Source organism: Taudactylus pleione, unplaced genomic scaffold, assembly GCF_031769625.1.
Source record: "Taudactylus pleione unplaced genomic scaffold, aTauple2 ptg000828l, whole genome shotgun sequence".
Lineage (NCBI taxonomy): Eukaryota > Metazoa > Chordata > Amphibia > Anura > Myobatrachidae > Taudactylus > Taudactylus pleione.
The window spans coordinates 3840722-3858375 of NW_028285230.1; the positions used below are offsets into that span (position 1 = coordinate 3840722).

At 42.0% G+C, this 17654-nt stretch overlaps 1 protein-coding gene across 1 annotated transcript in view; it reads right to left on the bottom strand.

Moving 5' to 3' along the window:
- OSGIN1 (oxidative stress induced growth inhibitor 1) overlaps positions 1-17654 on the bottom strand; it is a 30760-nt gene that overhangs the window by 11503 nt on the left and 1603 nt on the right. Inside the window, exon 2 of the mRNA XM_088458347.1 lies at positions 92-183. Within this exon, the coding sequence (XP_088314473.1) occupies positions 92-155 (64 nt within the window). The 5' untranslated portion in view covers positions 156-183. The remainder of the gene's footprint in view (positions 1-91; positions 184-17654) is intronic.

Below are 17654 nucleotides of genomic sequence, written 5' to 3' on the forward strand. Positions count from 1 at the left end.
CTGCGACAAATCCTAATATAAACCAGCATTGCGATGCTTTTCGTGTACTGGAAGTCTGGCCTTGCCGTATTAATCAGCGATATAGACTTACCTATTATAACCGCAGGAATGGGCGATCTCTCACTTGTAATATAGTCTTCTAACCGCACAGACATCTTGGTCTTTTGGCTGAATCCAAAGTTTCTGCAAAATAAAATAAAGGGGTTTCAGTTATTTATGCACAAGTTGTGGTTATCTGCATCAACATTACAATATAGGAATGAACCGTTAACATCCAGACATAGGGCTGTTGCAGGATTCAATGGTGTGTCAAGACGCTCCAAGAGGGACTTCAGCGTCCAAGGACGCTGAACATGGAAGTCTCAGTCCTTGCACATTGCAAACCAGGAAAGGGCTTTGTAGTGGCTAGCACAAAGCAGCAGGCGCAATTGCGGCAAAAGCTTCAGATGCAACTGCGTCCAACTTAGAATACCCACACTTGGGGCCTGACTCTGACGTCCATATCTAGATGCATTTAGCAAAAAAAGAAAAAAAAAAAAGTGTTGCTGATAATATGATGCGTGAAACCATGTGATTTAAATTAGCGTATTTATACTAATATAATAAGTACATTGTGTTTATTCCAAGTTGGTGCAAGAACTACTGAACCAATTTTCATAAAAACTGCATCATTGTGTAGTGGAGACCCCAAAAAATAACCTGCACTTTGTGTCATCTCCTTCCGTCAAGTGAAAACTGAGCAATAACAAAAACAAAATGTATTGACATCATCAATGCAAGAGATATGTGCAGCACCATGTGCATGGCCGGTAAGGGGTGGGGGGGGAGAGGTGCTTTGGGTCCGCGGTCACTTGGATAGGATAAGCTACATAGCAGTCTGTGCACAGGGCACACAGTGACATTGGTGGGAGTGGTGGGTGAATAGGATAGGTTACATAGCAGTCTGTGCACAGGGCACACAGTGACATTGGTGGGAGTGGTGGGTGAATAGGATAGGTTACATAGCAGTCTATGCACAGGGCACACAGTGACATTGGTGGGAGTGGTGGGTGAATAAGATAGGTTACATAGCAGTCTATGCACAGGGCACACAGTGACATTGGTGGGAGTGGTGGGTGAATAGAATAGGTGACATAGCAGTCTGTGCACAGGGCACACAGTGACATGGGTGTGAGTGGTGGGTGAATAGGATAGGCTACATAGCAGTCTGTGCACAGGGCACACAGTGACATTGGTGTGACTGGTGGGTGAATAGGAGAGGTTACATAGCAGTCTGTGCACAGGGCACACAGTGACATGGGTGTGAGTGGTGGGTGACGGTGCTGCCGACACCAGTCTGTATAGCGCTGCTGGTCACATGGGCCACTCCTACGACAGGGCCCCTATGCAAAGCAATACAACTAGAACACCTCAAATGAAGAAAATGTTGGCAGAAGCGATTTCATCGTGGGCAAAGCCACGGATAACAGCTAGTTTTTTGTTTTGTTTTTTTAATTAAAGTTTACTTTTTAGAAGGAATAAAAGAGCTGTATTTATACTTCTAGCCCCGGGCAGTCATTTTGTATGTTTTACACAAAACAGTAGGAGCCAGATTGAAGTGATTGGGTTTATTTGCAAATTGTCAGATGATATTTTTGGAATAGAATCTGTAATGCTAATGGGTAGGTTATAATTGGTATCTCTATATAATGCGGTCTGGAATCAACCTTTCCAGTGCCTAAAGCTGTTCCCTGAATAGACTGTATAATGAACAAGGGAAAAGGGTCTGGTCCTGGGTTGGCAGCTGGCAATGAGGGGACCCTAAGATTTGGATGTGATGTGATCTCTCATCACTACACCAGTTTGTTCAGTCTCTGCCAGCTCACCTCAGATCAACTATGATATAATATGGGCAGTAAAAGTATTGCTTTGTTAGTGACAACTGTAAATATAATTACTGGTCCTCCGTAATCCATATACTGGCATATCATCTCCTACACAGTCCTACAAAGTCTAATAACATTATACAGAATAAGAACGAATGGTAAGAATTGCATCTAACATGTTTTAATATTAAGTTTATGATCATCATACAATTGTAAAAAATAGGGACATTTCCAAGAAGTAGTTGGATCCATTTAATAAAGAACATTATGGCCATTTTATGTAGGCTTCCACAGATTTGTGGTGTCATTTATTCTGCATTTCTACATCTTTCAGCTTAGCACTATACATCCTTTTCAGTATGAACGGTCAAAGCGAAATGTCAACCACACAGCGCCGATACATCAGTAATGTTATTGAAAGCATTTAACAGTGTTGGCATTATACTTTCATAAATGATGAACGGTTAGAACACCGGCACAGTTAAAATACCCTTCCCTAACCCACCTTTCTCACAGGCTAACCCTAACCCTCCCCCCTTGAAGCCTAAAGCTGCATACACACACACACAACGATTTTGTAAATGAACGATTTTAGTAAACGATTTTCGTTAATTTTTTCAAGGGAACAATGAACGAAAATCGTTTACTAAAATCGTTCATTTACTAAATGTAATGAATGATTTTTTTGAACTACAGACGATTTTTGCATATTGCCTTACTGAAAATCGTTGAGTTGGTCAGTCTGACTGAACTACAAACGTGAATGCGCATGAACGATAATCGTTCATCGTTTTAACTCAGAAAGTGAACGATTTTTTTCAACGACTGAACGATTAACGATATAATTATCGATAGTCGTTTAAAAAATCGTTGTGTGTGTATGCACCTTAACCCGAAGGTTGCTAGATCCTAGTTGGAGAAAGGACATCTCTGACATTGCAACCATGTGACCGCTGCATATTTTTACAGTGCGCAATTGCAGTGCAAGTTATTTCTGTAACGCATGGCAAGTCACCTTTGTTTAAAAATAAAACAAAAAGACAGAAACTGCTCAGTGCACTGTGCATTACACTTAGGGGTTCTATAAGGTAGTCATGTTTCATACAGGAGTTCACTTAAGATAAATATGTTGACTGTAGAACCACATATAGTATATTTCTCCTATCCAATCACTAGTCCTGGCCAGTTAGAATGAATGAGACTACAGATAAGAAGACCAGTGTTCCCCACCCAGCTTACATCACGTCTCTGTACCTTATCTCCTATTAGTCTCCACATGTACATACAACAGCATATCGGTATTAACAGCATTTGTAGAGCAATTACCCAATATGTGCCATGTTCAATTCCAGGCGAAAGTCCTGTACTTTTCGACCACTTCGCTGGTCTTTTTAATGCGGAAAAGTACTGCGAGCATACCAGCTTTCCGCCGTATTCAATTAGAAATCGGCGAAAACGGGAGCCGGCGAAACTGTAATATGCAAAAAGTACTGTCAGATTTGGGGAAATGAGCCTGGATATTTAAATTAAGCGCTCGCTCTTTGCGGTCTGTTGACGCCTCTATGTCTGAACGAGCGAACGAAACATGCGCTCGCTATTTTGTAAAGACGCCCCTTGGCCGCTCACATCATACATCATCTCCGCTATTTATTAGATTAATCGAGTACATCGAAAGGCGTATGAACTGCTCGCTATTCTTGCGGTAGCATTTTCCTACCGCAATCATGCGAGCAGTTCAGGCTAAAAGACAACCAAGTGACGTGGTCGATGACGCTGCTTTGTTAATTATGCAATCCCATTAAATGCCCGTTTTGACCGTTTGGCACGCCTGCGTTCGGATCTCCACTCCCCGTTTTCAAGCACCTTCCCCTGTTACCACCCACAAACGCCTCATTCTGTCACTCAAATTAGCAGGCATTCGCTATTTTGCGAGCACACGATTTCCGACTGCACTGACTGGTTGGCACATGCGCATTACAACCCATACGCATGCGCAGATGTGCGAACATCGCTCGGAGCGAATGAGCGGCCGCTTACGAGCGGCTCTGAATCAGGCCCTGAATACGGGGAGAAGTTTTCGCTGGCTAAATTACATCATCCGAGATACTTTTCCGTGGATTCGGACTTATCGCGGCTAATTGAATACGGCCCTAAGTCCTAGAAGGGCATAAATGTAAAAAACAAAAAAAGCTTATACTATAAAGCAAAGGTGGGCAATGAGTTGCCCTCCAGCTGCAGTTGCACTACACATCTCAGCATGCCCTGCAACAGTTTTGGCATGGACTAATAGCAAAATTGTTTTAGGGCATGCTGGGATGTGTAGTTCTACAGCAGCTGGTGGGCCGCTTATTACCCACCCCTGAAACAATATATTTGTCAGCTGGGCTATACATCATCTTTAAAATATAATATTGATGTGAAACATCGATATAATTCCAGTGAACGTTCATGGCTATAATGGGACCGGTTCTGAGTTGGGAGTAAAACAATAAGAGCAGGTACATTTGTACCTTGAAGCAAAAAATATGGTAGTTGCTCAATCAGCTTAATGATATACTACAGGTGCTTGTAAAGGGCGGGGTTTACACTGAACTACAGAAAAAAGGAATTTGCCCCCCAGCACACTGCAGCTAAATCAAAAATACTTGAATCCTACATGATAATAGAAATTCAGAGGTATTAGTTACATACATTTGCAAATATATGAATAAGCGCTGGGCCAACGTCAAGGCTCCTCTATACAAGCGTCCCTAACATTAAGGGGTTCACGTCCGAGAAGCAAGGCACCCCAAAAAATTCCAGCCAAGGACCATCCACAGGGCATCACACGAAAAGGGGAAAAAAGGTGATAGTGAAGTGTAAAAGGATAAATGTGTAAAGATAAATCAATAAGTGTTAATGAAATGTAAAAGAATTAAAATGACATAAAAAATATACAAACGAATAGAGAAGTGAAAAAATATTCTACGTGAATTAAGTGGTGATGCCATGAGAAAGGTCCAGCCAGAACAACCCCGGGGGCCCCACTCCCAAATGCTCACCCCAAAATAATTATTGCTACATAATAGTAGCACCCACTCCGGGTCATATAATGACAAATTGGTGTACTGCATGATAACAGTACATGTATGAGCTGAGAGCTAACTTACCTTGGAGGTACCCTAAAAAACTTTTCTTTCACCCAAAATTTTCTTTTTTCTACATTTGTACCTTGGTAAGACCATGCTGTACTGCAGGTGGAGCAGATGTATGTGCAGAGAGATTTAGGGAGGTATTTATCAAAGCTGAGAGAGAGAGATAAAATGGTAAAAAATAAATCACCAACCAATCAGCTCCTAACTATCATTTTATAAACACAGCCTGCAAAATGTAAATTGGAAGCCGATTGGTTAGTACTTTATCTCTCACATTTTTATCTCTCTCCCAGCTTTGATAAATACCCCTCTAACTCCTGGAGCTATTCAATTATTATGCATCATCCTCATGCTACCAATATGCGTGGAATTTGCAATTTGTGCCCAGAATGTATGGGATACCCCGCTCGTTAAGCCCCAGAGTATGCACTTAATTTTATCCCGGCAGCCTCAGGAGCTGCGAGAAAAAAAAATCTGGGGCGTAGAGTGCGGGGAATCAAATACTCGATTATATAGCTCAGGGCAGAGCAATGAGCCACGAGAATGGGTGTCCAAAGTTAAATGTAAATTGCAATGTAGCAATAAAGCTGTCCAGCACTTTTGGGCCACATGCAAAAGCAGCCCGTATTTACCTGCATGCAAACCAGATAAATATATTTGCACTCCTTGCACGGCAGCATGGTTTATACCAGATACAAAGTTACTTTGTTTGATTTGTTCTCAAAGTGTTTATGTGCTGTAGGCAAGTTTAATTTACTGTCCTCTGAACGGTTTTCATTATACTGATTGGTCCCCTACCAAACAGACCTACACTGCGCATGTGCCCATCGGGTGCCCCAAGCATTAGGGGCTCTGGAGTCGATGCCCTTGCTCACCTCCCAAAAAGAGTGCAGTGTGGGTATATTGTCTATCCTGCCTGAATATAAACGAAAGGTCCGGTATGCACAGGGGTAACATCTCTGCTAGGAAATAAAACAAAGTCTCGTTAGTAAATAATGACCTATAAAACCTGACTTGGCTGCTACCCTGTTCACAAGCCTGCATGAACCCCATAAAAAAATTAATGAAATAATAATTCCCAAATGAGTATTCATCAAAGCTTTTCACATTAACACCGTCGTTAGCCTACGTCACTAAATAGCAAGAAAGACTGCGTGAAGGTCCTACTTTGCAGAACCCCTCACCAAAGATAAGCTGACCAGAGCAATGCGTAACTCTGATCAGCGATGTGCTGCCGGGCTTGGGCTCACTCCTGTGATACGGGTGTATTTAAAACACAAGCAGTCACATTTCAGCAGTCTGTCCTATATATGACAGTGTTTCCCAAACTCGGTCCTCAAGGCACCCGAACAGTCCAGGTTTTAAGGCTATTCATGCTTGAGCACAGATGGTTAAATCAGATTAAATAAGATACCAGTTAAGCCATCTGTGCTCCTGCATGGATATCCAGATACCTGGACAGTTAAGCTGGATACACACCGGCCGATATATATCGGTCGTTCAATCGGACAGCCGATATCTTGCGATGTGTCTGTAAACTAAGGGCCTGATTCAGACCCGCTCACAAGCGGGTCGATGGTGGTCAGTGCGCACGCGCGACATGCACGAGGACCGTAGCGAGTGAGACCTTCACTCGCTCCGGAGCTCGCAGCAAACGGGGCAGCTGACGATGTTGATCGACAGCTCGCCACGTTTTGTAGGCGGGTAGGGGGGATGGCTGAACAAATGGAGGCGTTCCCGAAGGAACGCGTGCCGTTTGTGGGTGTAGCTACTGACATTACTCGTGATGTCAGTAGTGGACTTCCGGCTCTATTAGAGCTGGAAGCCCACTCTGCATTGCGAGTGCTGAGACCATACCTTAAAGGTCTCCTCGCAATGCCGATGGTCGCGATAATCACGACCATCTACTGCCCGCTCGGACTAGCTGTGGGTGGGCACCCACAGCTTAGCGAGCGGGCAGGAAAAAAAAAAAAAAAAAAACTCCCCGCCCTGATTCAGAGCGTGCGCTCGCAGATAGCGAGCGGCTCTGAGTTAGGCCCTAAGTCGTTAACATACATATTGTATCTGCCCTGCAGCACAGCCGGTATAACTGCCGATATATCGGCGCGTCTGGCCCTGTGTACTGGCGGTCCGCAGACTGCCCATGCATTTGCTGCAGGGACAGCGGCGGTGATTGACATCTCAACTTCAAATTCCCACCTAGTTGCGATGTCAGTGCAGACATATCTGCACAAAGATTGCCTAGTATGTATGCATTTACCAATCGTTAGATAGGTCGGCAGATCAGTAATTTGGCCGACCTGTCGGCCAAATGTGTACCTAGCTTTAGGGTGCTTCAGGATCGAGTTTTGGCACCATTGCCATAAGAGATAACAATTTAAACTGTTAAACTGTTTGCTCAAAGTGAATTATATATTGAAGGAAAAAAACACAACCCAGTTGTTTATTAATAAGATATAGTATTTCTGATAAGGTTGAGTTATTGTGCAATAAAGATAAAGTTGCATTGTACACAGACACACCTCCCACCTTCCCCCTCCAACTATAAATCAGGTGATTAATGTTTGACAAAGAAAATGTGTATAGATATGATACAGTCTCAATGTTCAATCCAGTAAGGTTCTGTGATGAACTTTGGCTGCCTATCTGCAGTCTTACCTGATTGTGCCTGAACATTCCATAATGGATTCAGTCATTTATTACTGTACTGGAATATTCCTAAATTATCTACTTACTTATCACATTACATTAATACAGCATTCAAATAACTATACAGAGTTCTTGGGCAGAAGGTTCCTCTAGACCACAGGTTCTCAAACTCGATCCTCAGGACCCCAAACAGTGCATGTTTTCCAGGTCTCCTCACAGAATCGCAAGTGAACTAATTAGCTCCACCTGTGGATTTTTAAAATGTGTCAGTCAGTAATGAGTACACCTGTTCACCTGCTGGGTGACCTGGAAAACGTGAGCTGTGTGGGGTCCTGAGGACAGAGTTTGAGAACCACCGCTTTAGACCAAGGGTTCTAAACTCCAGTCCTCATGTGACCCCAACAGGTCATGTTTTGTGGATTTCTTTAGTCATGCACAGGTGAATTAATCAGTTTTGATGAGTCAGTAATTATCCCACCTGCTTCCACAGGCAGAAATCCTCAAAACATGACCTGTTTGAGAAACCCAAGGGTAGAGGCTCCGTTCTAGACTATCTTGCTTCCTGCAACTGAACATAACAGAATATACATAGAACTTCTTCAACAATTTTTTGAAATCTTCACCATTCATTTTTCTCCGTATTGATATGAAGATACCTGCAAGGACAGTCCATGCAAAAAGGTGTATCCGGGTAGAGGAGTGACAATGAAATGGTTGACAGTCAATATGTTGACACCAAATGATCAACAGGTTCAAATGGTCGACATGTTTTTTTCAACATTTGTAAGGTTAGGGTTAGACACTTGGGAGAGGTTTAAGGTAAGGCACTTGGGGGATGGTTAGGCTGCTGGACGGACCGTTAAGGTTAGGCACTTGGGTAAGGGTTAGACTGCCAGAGGGACAGAGTTAGGCACTAGGGGGAGGGTTAGGGTTGGACTATGGTTAGGGTTAAATTACAAATAAAACCATGTCGACCATTTGTGCGTCAACCATTTGAAACTGTTGACCTTTAAAACCTGTCGACTTTTTTGCACTGTCGACCTTTTGTACCTGTCGACCTATTGCAGGTCGGGCCTTTGCTGTTGATTTATTGACTGTCAATCTTTTATACCACACCCACAAAAAGGGCCTGTCAAAGCACAGAGAAAAGTGCCCCGAGGATCTCGCCTACTGCAAAAAACAGCAACACATACTTCTGAGCGCAGTGCACTTACTGTACGCCTACTCAGGCAGTATAGGTCCAAGGAACCCACAAAAGCCCTGCACTCCGGGAGAAAGCCGCCTTTTCCCCAGTGCCGGCAGCTAGAGATGGCGATATGATTTTGAGAGAAGTTTTGCTTCTCTCCTCTATAAATGTGGTCTGTGTGCAGCCGCCATTGAAACCTAACTGGGCTACAGGACTGTGCACAGAGCAATGAGAGTCAGAAGTCGGTGATTTCTCCGCACTATACAAAATAACGTGAATTATATTTTAGGCTTTTTCCAGCTTAAATGCCGGAGAGAAGCCTTTTTTATTTATTTTTTAGTTTACTAAATAGAGCCCTTGATCCTTGCACCAAAAAATGCACCAAATGTAAATTTCTCTTCTTTTGAGCGTCACCTTTGCACCACGTGAATGTAGATGAGCCTTTGCTCAAATATAAAAAAAAAGTCATCAAATGAACTTAAAGGGTGTTATTAACAATTTAACAGGTTTCTAAAAAGGCTTCTGAGCCCTGCAACAATGCCAATAGGGATCAGTAACTCCCAGGGACATAGCTGCATCAGACAGTGTAATTGTAGTCACACATAGGCTGATCTTACACAAAAAGCTATTGGCCCCTAAGGCATTCCTGGGTCCTGTTAGTGCGGTTTGACTGCATTTGCCAACTTGTCCTATTATGATCTGATCTATTTCAATCAGAGGATTATCAGTCATTACAGTCATTTTACAGATGCTGCAATATCAGGTCAGTTACTCAGGAGTCTATGTACTAAGCAGTGATAAGAGAGAGTGAAAAGTGATAAGTCTGTGATAAGTTACCAGCCAATCAGCTCCCAACTGCCATCTCACAGGCTGTGTTTGAAAAATGACAGTTGGGAGCTGATTGCCTGGTACCTTATCACTTTTCACTCTGTCTCTTATCACTGCTTAGTACATAGACCCCTTGGAGAGAGAAATTGAATGGAGATAAAGTACCAACCAATCAGGGGGCATTATGTAATAACCTGCGAGATGCTGGCATGAGTGCGATTCTGGTGAGTTTTTAAATCACCAATAATTTAAAATGTAATACCTGGCCAGGAATGCGACCGTCCCTGTATCTTGCTTTATATTACATAAGGCCCTATGTTTGTGTGTGAGATTGTTTAACCTGGTTGTATACACACCATGGGTTTATAACACTACTAACAAGTCACACCAGTGTAAACTTATTATTACAATTAACGGCATATCATATGACAAACACAAGTTTGGCATTATAACTCCTGCTGTTTATCTTTTTTATCAGTTGGTTAATAAAAGGTGCAAACTCTACCCTGCTTATCAGAGATCCAGTGCATCCGGAAAGTATTCACGCTTTACTTTTTCCACATTTTGTTATGTTACAGTCTTATTCCAAAATGGAATAAATTAATTTTTGTCCTAAAAATTCTACACACAATACCCCATAATAACAACGTGTAAAAAGTCTTTTTTTTAGATTTTTACAATTAAAAAAAAAATACACTAAAGCTGGCCACACACTAGACCAACTTACATCCAACCATCCAACTAGTTGGTTGGTTGGAATGAAAATCTGGTAAGGTATGAAAGCAAATGACAATCAGCAATTTGCTCCCAAACGCTGGAAAATAGACCAAAACTGTTGTTTGAACAAATAGTTTAGGTCAAACATTTAACAAACTTGTCTGACGACCATTTTCATCTGTTTTCTGGCATTTAGGAGCAAATTGCTGATCATCATTTACTCCCATACGTTACCAGATTTTCATTCCAACCAATCAACAAGTTGGCTGGTTGGATGCAAGTTGGTCTAGTGTGTGGCCAGCTTTAGAAATCACCTGTACATAAGTATTCACAGCCTTTGCCATGAAACTCAAAATTGAGCTCAGGTGCATCCTGTTTCCACTGATCATCCTTGAGATGTTCCTACAGCTTAATTGGAGTCCACCTGTGGTAAATTCAGTTGATTGGACATGATTTTGAAAGGCATACACCATAAGGTCCCACACTTGACAGTGCATGTCAGAGCACAAACCAAGCATGAAGTCCAAGGAATTGTCTGCAGACCTCCGATATAGGATTGTCTCGAGGCACAAATCTGGGGAAGGGTATGGAAAAATATCTGCTGCTTTGAAGGGCCCAATGAGCACAGTTGCCTCCATCATCCGTAAATAGAAGAAGTTCGGAACCACCAGGACTCTTCCTAGAGTTGGCCGGCCGTCTAAACTGAGCGATCAGGGAAGAAGGGCCCTAGTCAGGGAGGTGACCAAGAACCCGATGATCACTCTGTCAGAACTACAGCATTCCTCTGTGGAGAGAGGAGAACCTTCCAGAAGGACAACCATCTCTGCAGCAATCCACCAATCAGGCCTGTATGGTAGAGTGGCCAGACGGAAGCTACTCCTTAGTAAAAAGCACATGGCAGCCTGCCTGGAATTTGCCAAAATGCACCTGAAGGACTCTCAGACCATGAGAGACAAAGATTCAACTCTTTGGCGTGAATGCCAGGCATTATGTTTGAAGGAAACCAGGCACCGCACATCACCAGGCCAATACCATGCCTACAGTGAAGCATGGTGGTGGCAGCATCATACTGTGGGGATGTTTTTCAGCGGCAGGAACTGGGAGACTAATCAGGGATAGAGGGAAAGATGAATGTAGCAATGTACAGAAACATCCTGGATGAAAACCTGCTCCAGAGCGCTCTTGACCTCAGACTGGGGTGACTGTTCATCTTTCAGCAGGACAACGACCCTAAGCACACAGCCAAGATATCAAAGGAGTGGCTTTAGGACAACTCTGTGAATGTCCTTGAGTGGCCCAGTCAGAGCCCAGACTGGAATCTGATTGAACATCTCTGGAGAGATCTGAAAATGGCTGTGCACCGACACTTCCCATCCAACCTTATGGAGCTTGAGAGGTGCTGCAAAGAGGAATGGGCGAAACTGCCCAAAGATAAGTGTGCCAAGCTTGTGGCATCAGATTCGAAAAGACTTGAGGCTGTAATTGCTGCCAAAGGTGCATCAACAAAGTATTGAGCAAAGGCTGTGAATACTTATGTACATGCAATTTCTTAGTAGTTTTTTTTTTTTTAATTAAATTTACAAAAATCTAAAAAAAAAACTTTTTAGACGTTGTCATTATGGGGTGTTGTGTGTAGAATTTTGAGGACAAAAATGGAATTTATTCCATTTTGGAATAAGGCTGTAACATAACAAAATGTAGAAAAAGTGAAGCGTTGTGAATACTTTCCGGATGCACTGCACCACTGTAAAAGCTTGCTGTGTATGTTTTTTTTTCTTCATTAATCATTAGTGGGCACACAGATATGTAAAACCGCGCCCGGTCACATGACTGTGCTCACACGTGTTCCAACGACCTCAGTGAGTTTGTAAATAGTGTCTGCGGGCAGGTGTGCAGAAGATGCACGTTAGATAGTTCTGCACAACCACGCCCCATCACACGTACAGCACTCAGTTTGTAAATAGAAAAATGTGCGCGTGCAGTAGCTCAGCATCCTGCCTGCTACATTAGTGTACAGGTGCTCATAAGACTCTTATAATGCACGTACTTTTTTTTTTTTTTTTTTTAAGTGTACACTGATTATTCTCTATTACACCTTTCACACTGCAAGCAATAGCCCAGGTTATTTATACGGGAACGCGCAGCAGCCTGGGTTACTGTGCAGTTGAAATAACCCGGGTTGAGTGACAGCATTTCAATCCTGGTAACAAGTAGGGTTGAACACGGGTTCAACCTGGCTGGTGGGCAGTGTGAACGGGTAACCCGGGTCGATGCAACACTGGAACCCGTTCACAGCATAGGAAGAGACGGCGCTTGGAGACGATCTCAACTCCAAGTGCCGACTCAGCAAGTGATGGCGGTGACGTCATCGACTCGGCAATAAGCCAGGTTGGGCCGCCAGTCCGAAAGGGGTCTCACCAGGGATGGACCAGTGTACAAAATCCTGGGTGCGACCCTGGTGTGCAGTGTGAAAGGAGTATTTGAGAAATGGCACAAGTACTCTGTCGGGGGGAGGGGGAGTGGCGTTACTCACCTAAAGTTACAAGCTGACCAAGTTTTATAGTAGCTCTCACTCTGGATAAGAGTGCAGCTACTAATTTTATTCATTTCTGAAATTTGACCGATTTTATCCTGTTTCTGGAACTAGTTAGAATCATAAAAATTAGTCAATTAAAATAAAAAAATAAAACACTTAGGAGTAAATTTACTAAAGTAAGATTTTTTAGCAGTGAGTTTTAGAAGTGATGTTGCGCATAGCAACCAATCAGATTCTACTTAACATTTAACTAGCACCTCCTAGAAGTTAATAGCTAGAATCTGATTGGTTGCTATGGGAAACATCACTTCTAAAACTCACTTCTAAAAATTCTCACTTTAGTAAATTTACCCCTAAGTGTACTGTACATAACAGATTTTGAATATATCTGTGTGTATTAATACATAGCATCATCAATGCAAACTCTCTGTATAATATGCCTTATTTAGGTCATTTGTAGCTAGTTACCATTTTATGGTCACATAACTGCCCTGTAGGTCCTACATCCTTATAATATGCATAAATCTGTGCGAGTGTAACTAATCTCTATAGATAGTGATTGATGAGGACATTACTTTAACATTCATTACGATCACTTACTGCATGTATAATAAACAGTAAACTACCATATGAAGATATCTTAGTGTTATTTGAGAACATTCATTTATTGCCTAATTATAAAAACAGGCAGCATTATTATCCTGCATTTATATAGACCTTCAGATTAATCCCTCATTCAGTGGTTCTTATAATTCAACCTTTCTACCACACAGACAAGCTTGGGACAGTTTCAGAAAAAACTACTAGTACCGTGAGACAGCAATGCTAACCCCTGTGGCACCAAGACTCAGGGGTGCCAAGAGGGGGTGAGCTTGGGCATTGGGCCTGCCAAAGAGGCCTTCAACATGGATTCAATTGTTTTTGGGCACCCGTAGCTCCTATCTAAAGTGACAGGAACTATTCAATTGTTTGTTCCGCTGAGAGAGTGTGACGCATTCTCGTGGCCAAATGAGCCGGGATTAGCAGTGTAAAGCGGACTTTTCCTGTGCAAACTACTGGGCGCGCTGCAGTTAGGGCCAACATCACATGGATTTCTTCTCGCACCCCAGGAGGCTGTAAGCAGAAGTCCGCGATAAGCGATGGGCGCCTGTGGCACTCGCACCCAGCGGCACATGAATAGCTAATGTCACTTTAGACGGAAGCTACGAGCACCCAAAAACAATTGAATTCCCCCCCTACATGTTCAGAATAAAAGTAATTATGAGTACATGCAACAGATTCAGAGAAAGGGATAGAGAAGTACAGTATGACTTTGTACGATAGGGAGGTTAATATTAAGCTTAGTAACAGTGACTCTGCAGTTTCTTCATGTCAGTACAACGCTGCAAGATTACCTCATTGCAGTTAGCGTAATAAGTGCAAGTCACGCTTGGGGAGAATAAAATATGCCGGCGGTTTTAAGGGTCTTAAAGCACGCCCACTCAGTATTTGCACAGATCTCACAGCCCCCGATTCTTTTTAGAAGGATCCTGCAGACCTGGTTTAGCTGCAGAACTATATATAAAATGTATGATTATTATACTTTTATGAAATCTCATATTAAGAAATGAACTGCCATCAGCACCCTAAATCTACCCTGTATACCCCCGCAGCGTTTGTCAGCGATAAGTCCTATTTCGGGAGGGTCCAAAAAATACTGATGTCTAATTTATTATTTTTGTATTGACTCATAATCATGACAACGTAAAGGAAATAATCTAATGACACCTAGAATATACATGTGTCCTCACCCGCTGTGGCTTCAGTCACGCCAAACAGCCCAAGCGTCTTTCTCGCTTAAAATGTGCGTCTTATTCGCATAAGTAAAACGACGGGAAGCAACAAAAAACTACTCTGCTAAATGACACGGATCGATTTGACGGGCGACACTTGTACATCTGTGTGAGGAGGAATCTGAATCTATATATGAAGTGCTACAATGCAGCGCCTTTTCTCACGCCAGCGCCTCTGGTACATGGTGAGTGGTGTTTCACTACGTCTGTGTTACACATAAGACACAAAATATAAAGAAAAAGACAGCACGTTACACCTTTCTGAACGTCTCACAACAGGCCGGGCGTCTCGCGCCGTATGGAGTATAGACGCTATTTGGCATATTTACTATAGTGCTGGTTTTTAGAAGTGGAGCTGTTGCCCATAGTAACCAATCAGATTCTAGCTATTATCTTCTAGAAGTTGTCGAGAAAATAAGGAGAATGATTGGTTGCTATGGGCAACAAAACCACTTCCAAAAACCCACAATTTAGTAACTATACCCCTAGGTGTACGAGGACACATCTGAGTAAGGCTATTGACAGAAATGGTTTATATGAGACCTTTAATATACAGATGGAGCATGCCTGGTTTAAACAAGTGGCGTGATCAAGCGTCGGGCACGCCGGGAGATGAATGGGCCATTCACCTTTAACTGCACCTTATGCCCCAACTAAATGTGCACCTTCTGTATTTGCAATTAGTCCAAGTTGGTCTAAAACAGGGATGGGGAACCTCAGGTCCGGGGGGCGTATAAGGCCCTCGGAATCAATTGGTCTGGCCCTCTGAGCTTTTTTATGCTAGCCTCATCTGGCTACCAGGGTGCCTACCTAGAATGGCACCCTGCAGCCAGAATCTATGCAGCAGTGTCGCCAGGAACGTCCTTAGGATGCTTCAGACAGTCACACCGCTGCCCTTACAGCAGCTCCCTGGAGCATCCTTAGGATGCTCTGGGCATTGCTGTAATCACTGTGTGGCCCCACCCCTATATGACACCACATGGAGGGGGCGTGGCCTGCACCAGGCCCACGAATAATGTAACATATCAAAATGGCCCTCAGCGGGAAAAAGGTTCCCCACCCCTGGTCTAAAAAAACAAAAACACTTATTTTAACTTTGGACCAGAGATAAAATAGTATAATATTGCTGGTCAGAATGTTACAGACGTAACAATACATTTTAACTGTTATCTGTGTCTTTTTCTCATACAAAGTATATACTAACATTTATAACTATGAGGGGCATATGTATCAACCAAGAAATACAACAAAATATATTAGGGCATTGGTCTACCTGATGACCAATAACCAATCAGATTGCTTCTTCCTGAAGGGTATTGCTCCCTTTCAATTATAGAAACCAACTTTATGAAGCTTCACAAAAAGAAAGTGCTATCTGATTGGTAGGAATAGATTTTCAATTTATTACAATAAAACAATGAAGAATATTTTATAATTAAAAACCAAAAATACATATCCAATAAAAAGAAATGGGCAATTGCTTCCAACAATTAATATGAAGTAACTATCCAGTTACTATTTCCTTTACAAATACTACTTGGATATCTAGGATATATAATAAATATTCCAAAAATGCAGACAATATATTCACTAAATAACACTCCGATATTAATAAAGACACCTTTGTATTTTCTTATACATTCTTTTAACGGATATGGGTTGATAACATCATTTTCCCAAACCTATTGGTTGCAGATTATATTGCTTTATAACCTCTGTATTCGTTCATACAGGTATCATGTGATCTCCAATAAATAATTGAGATAGCTGTACCCAGACTTAATCCAATATATTACCAGCCTTATGGATATTATATATTCTCTGAAAAGTTCTTTACAACAGCTGCATAATAGCACAATCCATAGTCCCAGTAAATTGTTTTTTATTTATACTTCTCCTGCTGCTGTTTGGTATGATGGATTACACAGCTCGTCTGGAGGTCGTTAACAGGCATTTTTGTTTTCTCCTGGATTCGGTACACCGATCAGACAGTCCAACTGTCCAAGATTCCAAGGACAGTGGGGATAATATAACGCCTTTCTCCGCCTTTTTAGGTAATCAGCGGCTTCCTCAGATAATCTATTCCTGCCAATCAGATAGTGCTTTCTTTTTGTGAAGTTTCATAAAGTTGGCATATGTATCAAAGCTTGCTGTGAGATAAAATTGTAAGATATATATCACCAACCAATCAGCTCCGAACTATCATTTTTTAAACACAGCCTGCAAAATGTAAGTTAGAAGCTGGTTGGTTGGTGATATATACAGTATCTCACAAATTTATCTCACATCAAACTTTGATACATATGCCCTAAAGGTTTTATCGGTTACAGAATTCTATTTGTATTTTATGGTAATTCTTTTTAAATAAGGAATATATAGATTTCTGTTAATGATCCTAATTACTTAATACTGTACATCATCCTGATTTCAGTTAACGGTTTCAAAAGCTACTACTTTCACACGTTATGTATGATTGTGTTATGGAGACTCCATGGCATTATAGTATAGATTGTACTGAGCCACTAGAATACTATACAGCACAAGCTAGTCTCTGCAACTTGCAGTATTACTCAGTGTCATCAGAGCAATAACAATGCCTGACCGAAATACCAACATACCAGACAAGTGAGAGACTTATTTTAGATTACAATCTTAATATGAATCTATAAACTACAGTATAAATACTCTCCCATTTTAGCATTGCCTGCTTTCTCTCACAAATACCGATGTTCAAATGACATTTCCTTCTGCATCAGATTGCAGCCATAGATTCACTCAGTCAAAACAAATGTAATTGCAACAACTATGAATAAAAGAAAAAGGACTTTAGGGGCTGATTCACTACCGTACGCAACTGCGTATGCAATAGCGATTTTGTACGCAGTTCAACTGCGATAGTATGCTAAT